General features: G+C 39.2%; 1 protein-coding gene across 1 annotated transcript; it reads right to left on the bottom strand.

Annotated features, from left to right (window-relative positions):
• Window positions 1-407: 407 nt before the first annotated feature.
• On the bottom strand, window positions 408-12,689 carry LOC119256584 (protein hinderin-like). Its single transcript, XM_037524385.2, has 4 exons — window positions 12,608-12,689; window positions 4,774-4,809; window positions 3,801-3,943; window positions 408-549 (listed from the first exon to the last, which is right to left on the bottom strand). The coding sequence occupies exons 1-4, from the start codon at window positions 12,663-12,665 to the stop codon at window positions 451-453; spliced, it is 336 nt and encodes a 111-aa protein (XP_037380282.1). The 5' UTR covers window positions 12,666-12,689; the 3' UTR covers window positions 408-450.
• Between the last annotated feature and the right edge of the window lie 2,045 nt (window positions 12,690-14,734).

The raw sequence follows: 14,734 nt of genomic DNA, 5'->3' as shown, positions 1-14,734 counted from the left end.
GCAAAATGACAACAGACATTCTTGTTATATACTAAATAAAATCAGTGTTCTTTTCTGTTCAGATTTTAAAGCAAAAACAAAAGTAATTGGTCTGACTCTTTATAACAATATCAGCCAATTGAGCTAAGTTTCAAAATTTTCTCTCTTGTTAGAACACTGTCACAAATAGTTGCACTAAACAATTTTGGAAATCAAGTAAATAAGAAAATGGTTTTCTTACAAACAGAATGGTTTGTTCAGGTGTTTATTCTTTTTTAACTTTTATTTCTACTTTTCTTTCTTTGTTTTGGTGTCACAGAATATCTTTTTTCTAAAAGTCTTATTTTAAAAGTCTTTGCCCCATAAGACCAATAACATCAAAATATATTTATTATTTTCTATTTATAATTTTCTATTTTCAAAAACCGTTGCCTCTCTTACAAAATAATGCATTTCATAGAAGCTCTTGTCTCACCTGGCCAGTTCTTTAATTAAGTTTGCAATGCGTCTTTTGTCTTCCAGACATAAATCCTTCAGTGATGCACTCTTTATTCCACCTGTGCAGAAATTCTATTAAAAAAAAAAATCTTAAGAAAACGTTTAATACTTTTGGAGAAACCTCTTAAAATAAGGTGAAATGTCTTAGTTATTTTTTATTGTGGTGGAGCACTAACCTGTGCTATTTAACCTACTGTGAATTCAGAACAGACTAAGAGCAGCTCCCCTTCCTGTCTGTGACTATGCAGATGCCTCTCTTTTTCTTCCTCTTTTTCCTAATAAACCTGTCCTTTTAAAGTGGTGTTTTTTTTTTTTAAACAAAACAAAACAAACAAACAAGCGAAAAAACAGACTACGAAACTGATTCTCCACCATGGATACATTGTGAAATTTACATTGAAAAGCAGTCACTAAGAAGACACTGAGAAACTACCGGATAACATGAAAGTTTTCAGGGTGCAAGGTTGGAGACCCAGATGGAGTCCAGAGACCCAGAGGAGCCCAGCGACCCAAACTGAGATGATAAATCTGCGAGTCCAGAAAAGCCAAGGTTTAGAGCTTGTAGGGCAGAGAATGGAGATAATAGAGCTGCACATAGAAAAAGTTCTAGAGATCTACAGAAGGTCTCCCTGCAAGTCAACAAGTCACAATGATCAGCATGTGTTTATGAAGAAACATAAGTGAAAAAAGAACTGCACAAAATCCCAAAATGAACTCTGGAAATATTCTCTGTAGCTAAATGCCATGAATGGTCTGTGTATTCCCACTAGTCAGAATGGAAAACCTTGCAATTCAAGGTGCATCAGGCAGATTATTCAAAAGAATACTGCCTATGGTGGGCAAAACTAACCCTGTAATAAAAGCTGCTCTACCAAGCTTTAAAAGAATCACACTTGGGCCTCCCCTGGTGGCGCAGCGGTTGAGTGCTGGGCTGCGAAGCTGCTCACAGCCTCTTCAGTGCCAGTCTGATCCCTGGCCTCCGGGGAGGGTCCCACATGGCACGACAGACCTCTCCTGCTGTGCCCGCTGCTCCCCTCAGCAGTGTATTTCTTTGTCAGTCTGTCTGTTCTGTTCCCTGCTCTGGCTCTGGTGAATTCTCTCACCCTCCCGCGTTTCTGACTGTACCCAGTGTTTGTATAAATAAATAAATCTTTAAAACAAACAAAAAAGGATCAAACTCTTCCACATAACTCAATGATATCCCAGGGAAAAAACCCCCAATTTCTAGAAATTAAAAAATATCCAACATTCACAAGAGATTAAAATTCATACTACCTGTAGCATCCAATAAAAAACAAGCAGGCAGACAGGCAAAGAAGTAGGAAAATATAATCCATAGCTTGGAGAAAAATTACACAATCAAAATCTACCCATAAATGACTCAGCTGATAGAATTATAAACAAAAACATTAAAATAGCTTTTAAAACTATATTCCATATGTTCATGAAGCTAGAAGAAAGGTTGAGTATGTTTATTATAGATTTGGAATATGTAAATAAAAACAAAAGACCCAAAATGAACTTGTAGAGAAAATTATATCGTATTACATGAACAATATACTGGAAGAGGTTAGTGGCAGATCACGCATAGCAGATCATTAATGAATTTGAAGACACAGCAATGCAAACTATCTATAGACAAATACAGGCCACAAACAACAAAAAAATTACACAGTATCAGAGAAATGTGTGTTCAAGTCACCTAATATTTGTGTAATTGGAGTCCTCAAAAGAGAAGAGCGGGAAGACACAAAAATATCTGAAGACATGATGACATAGTGGCTTCAAAATTTCCCAATGTGATGAAAATTATAAACCCAGAGATGCAGAAAGCTCAGCAAATCCTAACCAAGAAACATTTAGAAAACTAGTCCAAGGCATACTATAATTAAAACTAGTGATAAAAAGAAAATTTGAAAAGTAGCCAGTTTAAACTCACACATATTAAATATAAAGGAATAAAAATAAGGGATGGCATTACATTTCTTTTCAAAAACAATGCAAGCCAGGTGCTACACAACAATATCAGAGTACTGAAAGAAAATTTATCAACTTAGAATTTTATAACCAGTAAAAATACATTCAAAAAATGAAAGTGAAATAAATATTCTTCAGTCATCAGAAGCAAAAAAAAAAGATTATTCCCAATATAACTGAAATATAAAAGTTAAAGGAAATATATTAAGCAAAAGGAAAATATTTAAAATGCAATGGTCTTTAGACAATTGAAATAAAAGGAATTCAACTGAAAAACAACTGAAATAAAAGGAATCCAAATTGGAAATAGTAATGTAAAATTATCTCTACTTTGAGATGGAATGATCCTATGTATATAGAGTTATAAGGAGTTTACACACACACACACACACACACACACACACACACACACACACACACAACTATTAGAATTCATAAATGAATCCAGAAAGATTACAGGATACAAGCTCAAATGACAAAAATCAACTGCCTACACTACACTACACTACACTAGCCGTGAACAAACCAAAAGCAAAATTAATGGGGAAAATCTATTTACAATTTTCTTTTTATCACTAAAAGTACTTAGTGGTTGCTAGGAGATGAGATGATTGCAGAATGGGCGTGATTCCCAATATATAGAGTTTCCAACAAAATTTTATTTACAAAACAGGCAGCAAGCATATTTGACCCACAGGTGACAGATTGTCAAAACCTGACTAGAACTCTGATGGAGAAAACAAAATATAATAAAAGTAAAGTGAAATAGCTGTTAAACTAGGATTCAGTCAAAGGACTATATAGATGCTAATGTTACAAAGTAACTACGAATTACTACTAACTTTACAAAATATTAGAGTTAAAGGCAAGGGAGAAAGAAATCAATGACTGGTTTATAAAAACAGTCTTTATATGATAAATTCCAAATGAAGGAAAAACAATAATAATCCAGGCTAAATTTACTTTTAAAACATCTTTCTTACACATAAGGAAATTTCACATGAACAAAAATCATAAACAACTGCTGTAAATTTGATTTACTAACTCTACACAGATTAGGATATATCTATATCCTAATATCCTTTTTTGGAACCAAGTCAGTAACTTTTCTTAGCACTTTAAACTACCATAGATGTTTTGGAGCAAATTTTGTTAGTCATCCAAATATTTTATATTTATAGCAAGTATTATTCAAAGAATCCTAGACTCCTCTATATTTTTTATCATCCTTGCAGATCATCTAATATTAGTTCAAGGGCCCTTATTGAAGAGCTACAGAAAATCATCTACTGGTAAGAATTTAAAAAGATTGTAAATTCAGAAAGAAAATTAAAGAAATTACTGACCTGTTCATCTATTGCATCTCCTGCACCTTTTAAAGATTCCATGGACACTGAGGCAGCATTCACCTTGGAAGTCTTAAGTTTAAGATTAGCTTTTGGACTCAGCAACTTGTGTCTTGATCTGATATTTTCTTCTGTAGACGTTCCTAAGGATTTTCATCAAAGATGATATCAAAATTATAACTTCTCATTCTCTTAATTCCACCCCTCCATACTTGATAAACTTCATTTAAAGTTCTCAATAAGTAATGAATCATGAAGAAATGATGTTTTGAATAAACTAAGGATCTCATTAAAATATTTTTAAAAGGTGTTGTGAACATTCATGAGTCACATTAAAACCAATAAATTATAGCATGTGATACATACTTTAATTTAGGGGAAATTAATCTGATGGTCACATCATTAGGGTACTTACAATTTCTCAGTTTTACTATTCATCTAAGTAATAACCAGTAAACTTTAAGGAGTCTATTATATCAACCCTAAATCAAGAAATTTTTACTTTTCTTTGAAATATTAAATTTCGGCTATTATTCATAACACAAAAAATAAGAATCTCTTGCTTCTTAATATGTAAGTGAGGGCCTCCTTGGTAGTGCAAGTCAAGTGCAGCGCTCTGAAGCTGTCTGCAGCCTCTGCATCGCAGGTTCGATTCCTGGCCTGCCAGGGAGATTCCCACATGGCAGACCTCTCCTGCCACTCCTGCTGCTCCCCTCAGCAGTGTATTTCGGTAGTCTGCCTATCCGCTCTGTCTCTGGTGAATCGTCTCACCCTCCCATGCCTCTGGCCTATACCCCAGCTCTTGTATAAAAATAAATAAATCTTTAAAAAAATAAAAATAAAAAATAAAAAATTAGGTTCTCTGATTAACTATCCTCTATCCAGTTCTACCTGCAAAGTTGTCCTAAGGTTTCATTTTCTCCTAACATTTAAGAAGCAAAGGAAAGTTAAAAATTAACATAGAAAATCATACCTGGAACATATACTACTGATTGTTCTTCATCAGAAACTTTGCAGAAGGACATGAAGGAAAACAATATAAAAGATAATCCAATATCCAACTACATGCTTTGTCAAATGTTGTAAGACTTTGTTCCATAAAACTTTTATCCATGTTAATTCCCAAGTGAGGTACTGTACTATTAGGGTCCTTTCATTTACTTTCCTTTTGCAAACAGAGAGTTAAGTGTTCTAGTTTGCTCATTATTGGAGAAATGACAAGTTATTTTAGGCTTGAATAAATAATTTCAAAAAAGCGTCAGCTTTCAAGAACAAACACTGTTTGAGGGCAAGTCAATCATGCAGACACAAAGACAATTTCTATCCTTCTGCAGTGCATTCATGAAATGTCCCAAGAAGCCCTACTATTTAACAAATGGAGGAAATTTAAGACAAAAAGAACTATTTTGAATTTGAAAAGGAGAAATTTAGAAAGGCTAAGTTCTTATCACTACTATAGAAAGACAACCAATAAGAAACCTTTCCTTCCAGAAACAAAATTTTATTCAGAACTATATCTAAATCTGGGTATGTCCATAATAACCTCCTATTACACTTTCAGAAAGAAGTATCTAAACTATTTTGTCCAAATGACCTAGAAAAATTCCAGTTTTCTGGTATTCTTTTTATTGAGGTAGCATTGGTTTATAACAATATTTATAATTCAGAGGAGTTTTCTGTTCTTTTATATAAAATGTGTTGTTTCCAAAATTTCTAGGCAAATTAATTATTAACAATTTCCCTCCTGGAAATAGCTGAAGTAAAATGGTGAATTTAATAACATGTTCAAAAAATTCACTATATTTCAGTGCAAGATTAACCCTTGTAATGGAGTCTTTTTAGGGAATGCTGATCCGAAATGCCTAGAATCCCTATGAGAATTGAGAAGACAACTGCAGTGCCAACTGTTGAAGCTGTCAGGTGGTCTCTAACAGCTCTCTATACTAGACCATGCACAATCACAGCTTCAAAATTTTGGCTAATAAATAATGCCCTAAACTTTAAATTCCCTCAAATATCAAAGATGGAGATTAGAAAAAATTTAAAGGCATATAATACAAATAAAGCATTAGATTCCACAATGCCACGGAAACTTGATAGAAGCTAACACTGGAGCAGAGAAATTCCAAATTTCCTGACACTTAATCTATCAGCCTAAGAACACAAAACATTAAAATCCCCTAAAATGAAATTAAGCAGGCTCCTTAACAACAAAAACTGATTCAACTTTTCTTACCTACTGGTACTAACAAAGGGCACTGCAAACACAGTAGATGCCCAATAAATGTTGTGCTATTTGAAAAATACATAAAGAAAAAAGTATCTGGAGGGGAAGAAAAGAAGGCAGGAGCTCAAGATTCAAAAAAGTTCCATATGGCCATGTATTCAATTAGAAAATATATAATTAACTTACAGAATATTCTACAAGGATGAGCTGTGGAAAAACTAACAACTTAGGTCTTGGAAAACATAGGACACTTCCCTAGACCATTCACAAAGGAGCCTAGACAACAGACCAACCACTGGGGCCTCTACTCAGTTCCCTCGAAGATGAACTTGGAAGTTCAGGTATTTCATACTTTCTTTTCTCAAACTTGACACTACTTACCCCATCCTTACTCTTTGCTAATAACTTGGTCTCCCTTTTCATTTAAGACAAACAAATTGTAGAGACCTTCCACAAGCTTCCACCAACATATCTAATTGACTGTCTTATATTCATGTCCATAAACTCTATGTTCCCTCTTTTTACTATAGATGAACTGTCCCTGCTCCTATCTAAAGTCAATGTAGGCCTTATGCAAAAAAATACCATCCCTTCTTCCTACATGATATTTTCTCCCCTCTTTCATGAATCATTTTTCCTATTAAACTTTTTCCAGCGTCCAAATATATAATAATTTTCTTTCTCCTGAAAACAAAACTCTGTTGAGCCTATGTCTTTCTCACTAACTACTGTGCCATTTTTGCTCCCTTTACAGCAAAACTCCTCAAAGGAGTAATCTATTGATACATTCACTACCTTCAATTTCTCTCCTCTCATTCATTCTTGAACCTATCCCAAAAAGCTTTCCACCCCATCACTTTAGAACAACTACTTTTAACAAGGTTACCATGGTCTCTACATTATTAAATCCACCAGTCAATTCTCAGGCCTGACTGTATACGATCAATAGCATTTGCTATAGATAGCTACACTCCTCCTTAAACCACATTTCCCCTTAGCTTCAAAGATACTATACACTCAATTTGATCCCGACCTTCTAATTTTAACTCTTACGCATCTCAGTCTCCTTAGATTCTTCCCAGCCTCTTAATCTTAGAGTGCCTCCAAAGTCCATTCCTTGGACATTTTTCCCTGTTCATTTCCTTGGTGATCTCATTCAGTCTCAGGCCTTTAAATATTATCAATATGCTACTGTCTGCCAAATTAATCTCTAGCAGAAGCCCATCCCCTACATTTAACATTGCCACTTAGATGTATAAAAGATAACTAAAACACACACACACACACAAGATACCTCAAATTCAACATCAAACACTGAAGACCAAAAAAATTACAACATAATAAAGTCAACAACCCTGAAAGAAACAAATGACCACTGCATTTCACCTCAGAAACAACAGTACTGTGGAAAGGGTAGGAAAAATTGTAATTAAACTGGGTTTAGAGTAATACCTAGGCAGTACAATCCAACACAGAAGAGCAGCTATTGTACAGAGCTCCTCTGTTGTTAACTCAAAAACTGGCATTACACTGGAAAAGGAGGTACAAGGAGTTGGCATGGAGGACAGAGGGTGTACCACTGGAAAACCATACCATACTGGCGCAAAATGACTACTGCCTTGAGCCTAACTCTCCCAAACTAGAACAACTGGAGCCCAAACCAGAGGGGAGAGCCAAGTAGTGTCAGCTATTTGGTGATCAAGCATAGTGAAACAGTGTCTCCTCATAGAGGCAACTACTATTTATATCTTGAAGCAGTGATATACCAGACACCTGTCTTGCCACCACTAAGAGCCAAAATCAAGACAATAACCAGAGTTTGAAGCATATGGATCTTCATAACAGGAGTAAGCACCCAAGAGTAAGACTCCATGTTCTAAAAGCAAAGAGAAAAATTCCCAGCTGTGGCTATGTCTTAACTTTAGTCCTCACCCAGCACTGCATCAATTGCCTAACCATAGCCTAAAGGTTGAGACTGGCATAAGACTTGGAGACATTTTGGCCAAGGAGGTGAGTACAATGGACCCCCCACACACAACTTAGGCAACTAGCACTGTAGAACCTTGAACACTTGATGATGAATGGAGGTGACCTTTCAGTGCCCTAGTGCCCCAGTCCTCACCAGCACCAGGTCTATAAAATAATAGATACCTAAGGTTCCTGGATAAAAAAAAGTAGGATTATATTCAGCCTCTTTTAGGAGAGGTATAAAGCCAATTTAAATTTATTAAGATAAGGAAACTCCCTTTTCAAAACAATAAAAATTAAAAATGAAGAGACAGAAGAACATCATTCACAAATGTTGGCGCGAAAAAACCATAAGGGAAGCGTCAATCCAGCACTGCCATAGAATATGTCTGAGAAGGAGTTTAAGGAAAGAGTTATAACCATGCTTGCTGAGTTAAGAAAAACAATGAAGAAAAACAGGATCACAATAAAGACTGAGAAAAAATGTGACTGTTACAACAAGAACTAATGTATCTAAAATATACTGTAACTGAATTAAAAATTAGAATACAGGTCCTCAACATAGACAAATGCAAGTAATGGAGAGAATTAGTGAGTCTGAAAGTACAATGGCAGAGAACAAAGAGAACTAGCATCCATATCATCCATATCATTAGAGATGGAAAAGAAAAAGGCATAGAAAATTAAAAAAAAATTGCTGAAAACCATATCAACCTGTTTCAAAAGGACTAAAATGTTCCAAACAAAATAGTATTAGACTGACATACACCAGGACATATTAGTATTAAACCACTGAAGGGCAATGCCAAGGATAGAATATTAAAAGTATCAAGAGAAAGAAGAGTAACCTACAGGGAAGACCTATTAGACTGTGAATTTTTCAGTGGAAACTTAATAGGCAAAAAGAAAATGACAGGATATATTTAAAGTCAGAAAAAGATTTCCAATCTAGAATACTTTCTTATGTAAGACTATCATTCAGGAATTAAGGAAGGGTAAGGAGCTTCACTGAAAAATAAAAAATTAAGTGCATATAGCAACACGAAGATAGACATGAAAGAAATGTTAAAGGAGTTAATATAAAGCAACAATATAGAAATAACAAATGCTTAACTTATACAATGAGGAAGAGGAGGAGAGTAAAAATGTGGCCCATTAGAATGCATTTGATATCAACCCATCCAACAGGATCCAAAAATAGTCCATCATACTTTTCAGCAGAACCTTCAGACAAAAATCAACAGAAAAAGAGAGAATAAAAAATAATAATCAATAAATAATAATCAAAAAATAATAATCAATACAAGTAATATAAGACAAAGGAAATGGAAACTAAATATAAAAGAAGGGTGTCAATAAGTAGACACACTAAAAAAAAAATCAAAACGATAATAATCATTTATGTCTCTTATATTACATAGAAACAATCTAAGTGCCCAGTGATTAAAGGACTGGATGCAGAAGATGAAATATGCAATTTATTGCAAAATGGAAGGAACTTGACAGAATTATGTGTAGTAAAGCCAAGGCAGACTGAAAAAGACACACATAACCCAAGGATACCAAGCCCCACACCTTATGTCATCTCACTAAAATGTAAGCACTGAGAGAGGATTTTTGTTTCACTTTGGTCAATGTTGGTATCTCCAAACATCAAAGAATGCCTCCTTGTAAGCCACCTATGAAAGAATGAGTTTGATATTCATTTACTTTTAAAGTCACTGTCCAACAACTTTCAAAGTCACCTTTCTCTATTTTAATCAAACGAAACTGGCAAAACTTGTTAGCTACACCATGCTACATTTCTTTTTAAATATAAAAATAACCAGTAAACCTCAACAAAGTCTTGAAAAGATTTGACTTTGCCTCCATCCATTCCTTTCTAATCCTTGTAATCTGTCTTCATCATATTGTCATGAGAATCCAAATATTTATCTTCTTCAAATACAGAGATGCCCACAAAACATACATACTTTATGGGAGAACAAGAGAATGCTCATACCAATCTATCCAAATGCCCAGAATTAAAACATCAAAGGCAGAAACAGTAGAGAGAAGCATGTCTAGATTACTGGAATCTGAAAGAAACTTAGTACTGACAACTGTAATCTTATGAGTTTCATTCAGTTACCATTAACACATGAATATGTAATGATTAGTGACCACAACTACTTTGCTGGATTGCTGGATAGTATATTAATGTAACATCCACATAAATTCTTTGTCTATTTTTAATTGAAAACTCAATGGCAGAGATGATAGCTATAGCAATGTTTTCACCAGGTCCAGTATTTCTTAATATCAACTTACTAATACTGTTAATACACTTGAGTACATTTACATTCACATTTAGATGCTGAAGAACACTAATTTCTGATATTACTGAGAACAATAATGAAGGGGAAAGGTGGCTTATTGCTTGCACTTTTTTTTTTTTTGTAGATTTAACCCAAAAATGACAATATGGCTTATATATTGTTTACACATTAGGTACAAAGATGTAACCTGTGCAAAACAGCACTGCTGAACCACACTGTGCAGGTGATGCATAAAACATAAGAACAACAGCAAAAACAAAAAAAAGGTGACATTCAGTCACAGATGATCCGTCCTCACATGAAGGAAACATAGGACTGGGAACTTTCTCAATCACATTTTTCTAACTGTTCAATAAAGGTGAAGATGGAAAATCTTTGAAGAATGTGAAAATACCAAATTATAGGGACATACTTTTTTCTGATGAAAGTTAAACCATAAAGACTTTGGGGTGACTTGGGAAATCATTAATATGACAAGAAAATAAATCAAGACCCAAAACACATGACTAAACCAAGTGACTAATAACTATGGATATGCTTTTTAGCAAAGATTCAGTAACAAATTTGCATTTGATTTAAAATGAAAGTATCTTATGCAGGATGTTAATTGATCATTTTGTGAAATAGGTTGGGGAAACAGGCGCTAGTAGAACCCTTTTAATTCCATTCAAGCAACTGAATTTCTATAGGATGTAGTCACAACCATTTTTCGTATACAATTTCAACTCTTCACTTTCAATAGAAAGACGGTATTTTACAGTAATTTTAAGAGTAAGGGAGAATGTAGAAGAGAAGGGAGGATATGACTTCTAGGTGAAATAGTAACAGGACAAATAAGTGAGTACAGACAACTAAGACCAAGAGCACAGGTTAACATACCTGTTAATTTATTCAGTTCCAACCCAACAGACTGCTTCCCCCATACACCATTTATTCTATATCAGAGCAATATCATTGGTCATAAAATTAAGTAATAATAACCAAAACCACATGGTTATGAAAATGTACTAAAGAAGCTTGTTACAAGCTAATAACCTACTTGTACCTCCTCTATCACAAACTTCTCTCAATGCAGTGGCAGTGTTTCAGGACAACAAACTCATTGGCAATTCCTGACTTCCTGATTCAACCCAGTTGTTCCCAATGAATATATTCTTTTTGCAGCCCTACTGACAGGTAAAAGAAAAAGTACTTAATTTGCATGGTGCATTAGTGTGCTTTCATCCAGTATGCGAAATTGATTTCACTTGATTCTCACCAACTTAACAGAGAAAAGTGGTACTTCTATTTAGAAAGTGCATAAGACAAACACTGAGCAGCATGAAGTGCAAAAATATACCTCTCTCCAAATTATGACACTTCAATTCCAGTAACTCAATAAAGGAAAATGATAAAAAAAATTGTGTAAGTTTCACAGGGAGTTTAGTAGAATCTGCAAACAATGATTCTGCCTCTAACTCTGCTATCACCAATCCCAGTAAAGATACAAAAAGACTAGCCTCTGCAGCACCCAACAATAATTGCCTTCCTTTCAGTAACACTCCTCCAATTAACATGACGTAAACCATCATCAGGACCAAAGATCAGGTAGGAACAGTTTACCAAACCCAGGGAAACGCACTTGACATCTCATCAGACAATGAACCACCGAATACAACAACATGGTAAAAGTTCCACTGCTGCTCCACCTCCAAACAATCCAAGAATGTCAATATTGCCAGTGGACACCCATAATCTATATCTTCAATCGACGGTACTTCCCAGCAGGATGATTCGGATCCTACTCAGCAACAAGCACCACCAGATCACGTCCCAGGATAAGGAGACCCAAGACCCGCACCCCTTCTAAAATCCCACTACGAAAATAAATTCTCACTGACAAGCCTTCGAAGTCCCACAAGGTCCTGACATTCCTAAATCAAAACAAAAAGGAACCTGGTCCAGCTGAAACGGGACAAACCCAACACGCTTCCCTTCTCCTCACAAGGACACAGCGAGCCCGAGGTGACCCAGGGCGGGGGGGCCCTGGAGCCCCAGATCGGGCCACAATTCCAGGCCATCTTCCAGATCTCAGGGACCGCGAGGGCTGGGAAACATCTACGCTGAGCCCCACCCCTGAGCTCCAAACGGGACTTGTCGCCGGCTGGCCGGCCATCTGATTCCCGGCACCTGGACCACGGCCGGACGGGCGGCCGCGCCCCCGGGGTTCGCACAGAGCTTCCCCTCCACCGTGAGACCCACGCGATCGCCCGCAGGAGGGCGGCGGAGCCCCCTGCCAGCCCCGCAAAGGATACAGTCCCGGCTCCAGAACGCCGCGGCGCCCGGGCGGGAGGGGCCCGCCACGTCCGCCATCTTGAAACAACCGCCACTCGGGGCGCCGCGCCCGGCCGGCTCCGCCCCGGCCCGCAGGCCCAGAGCCCATTGGCCGCACGGCGCCCAGGCCCGCCCTCGCCTGCGCGGCCGGCCCCGGCGGGGTGGGGCGGGCGGGCCCGAGGAGTCGCTGTGTACCCGCGGCGAGGGGTGGAGCGCCCGCCCGGCCCGCGGAAAGGGTCGCCCCGCGGAGCTGCTGCTCCCAGACCGGCCCGGGCCCCGCATCTCTGCGCCGCCGAGAGCTCAGGCGCCGCGCACTACAAGTCCCGGCATGCCGTGAACGCCACGGCCCCGCTGCGGCGGCCCCCGGCCCGCCCTCCCGCCCGCCGCGCCCGCCGGCCCCCCGGCCCCCCGGCGCCGCACTGGCCGCGCGCGGAGCCGCGACGCGAGCCATGGAGGACGCGCAGTCCCCGCTGCCGGGGGGCAGCAAGCCGCACCTGGAGAAGCTGACCCTCGGGATCACCCACATCCTAGGTGAGGGGGCGGGGGCCGTGGGGGCGACCGGGGGACGAGGGCGTGTGCGCTAGGAGCCCCGAGGAGCGACGGGGCGCCGAGCCCGGGCTGCCCGTGGGCACCGCGGCTTGGACTTGCGTGGCCACGGGGGGAAGAGGGGGTGCCGGTGTGGCTAGGCCGGGGAAGGCGCGCCGGGAGTGTTTGGAGGCTGTGCTGGGAAACCCTACGGCCCCCGAGGAGGTGCCGCCCCGGGGCTCAGGAAGGACGGGGAAAACGGGCAAAGGGGGGACAGCGGACTCCTGACAGTTGAAATGTGGGGTCTCCCCAGAGGCATTCTTGTGGCCAAGGGATAAGTATCCTTGAAACTGAAGCCCTTCCTCTGGGAGCAGAGAGAGCTGGGGAAGTGCTGCAGCCATATCCTCCCGGGACAGCTCCCTCCGAAGAGGTTGAGAGCTCGCCCCCCTGGATGGAGAGTGATGTCCTTTATTGAACCTTTACTTAGCATCTCCCGCTGTGTTAGACTCCAGGGCTACAAAGAGGAAAAAGCAAAAACACAGTTCGGGGGTGGGGGGATCAACAGACCAGGTCTGTAAAAAGTGGGAGAGGTCAGTAATCGGTTATTGTGCAGATGCGGCCCACAGGAGGAGGTTATTGACCTTATCTGGGGAGTTAAAGGGCATGTCCCACAGGAGATGATGGTAGATGTTGCAAGGTAAATGAGAATTATCCAGATAACCAAGAAGGAAAAATGCAGTCTCAGCAGGCCGAATAGCATGCTTCCCTGCTTTCCCATCACATAATGAAATCCAAATTCTATCCCACGACCCACAAGTCCCTTGTGATCCACCCTCATCCGTCTGTCTGACCTTATTTTCACTCTCCTTCGACCACTGTAACCTCCTCGTACCACAAATACACTAAGTTCCTTCGGTCTCTAAGACCTTTGCAATTTGCTGAGACCCTCCTCCTGAAATTATCTTCCTCATAATGTCTTTCCCACACGTTATTAAAATCTGTGCTTTAATATGACCTTACATAAACCTTTCTGAATAAAATTCTAATAACATCTCTATCATCTCCCTCCCTTTATCTTATATTTTATCCTCATGGCATTTATCACTACTTGAAGTTAGGTATTTATTTGGCTGCTTTTTAAATTTGTCTCTTTTCAGTAATTAAAGTCCATGAATATAGCAACTCTATGTTGTGCTTCCCTGTACAGCAGGTGGTCCAATAAGTCCTTTAATAACGCTATTTAGTCCTATTCAACATCACTTGGTGGTAACACTGGTTAAGGGGGAAAAAAGTTGATTCCCAGCTGGAGCCACTTCTGCCTGAAGCTGGCACATTCTTCCCAGGTCTGCATGGGTTTTCTTTGGCTACTCTGCTTTCCTCCCACATTCCAAAGAGGTGCCTGTAGGGTTGACAGGTGTGTCTAAATTGTTCCTGTGGGAGTAAGTTGGTGGAGGGTGGGGGGCAGGCATTGTGAGTGTTCCCTGTGAGGGAAGCATGGCCTGTGGTTTGGATCCCACCATGTTCCTTGAGCTGTTGGGATAGGATCCAGCCACCTGTGACTCTGACCTGGACTAAGGGTATTG

The sequence above is a fragment of the Talpa occidentalis genome, unplaced genomic scaffold (assembly GCF_014898055.3).
Source record: "Talpa occidentalis isolate TD23 unplaced genomic scaffold, MPIMG_talOcc4v2.1 talOcc4.322, whole genome shotgun sequence".
Lineage (NCBI taxonomy): Eukaryota > Metazoa > Chordata > Mammalia > Eulipotyphla > Talpidae > Talpa > Talpa occidentalis.
The sequence above is the reverse complement of the archived record's forward strand: the minus strand, read 5'-3'. Positions and strand labels throughout refer to the sequence as shown.

Excerpts from the sequence above, each read along its gene's own strand:
- LOC119256584 (XM_037524385.2), bottom strand. The coding sequence starts at position 12,665 with ATGGCGGACGTGGCGGGCCCCTCCCGCCCGGGCGCCGCGGCGTTCTGG. Across the intron at positions 3,944-4,773 it reads ATCAGTAGTATATGTTCCAG|GAACGTCTACAGAAGAAAAT; the intron begins GTATGATTTTCT and ends GAAAATCCTTAG. Across the intron at positions 550-3,800 it reads GAGATGCAATAGATGAACAG|AATTTCTGCACAGGTGGAAT; the intron begins GTCAGTAATTTC and ends TTTTTTTAATAG.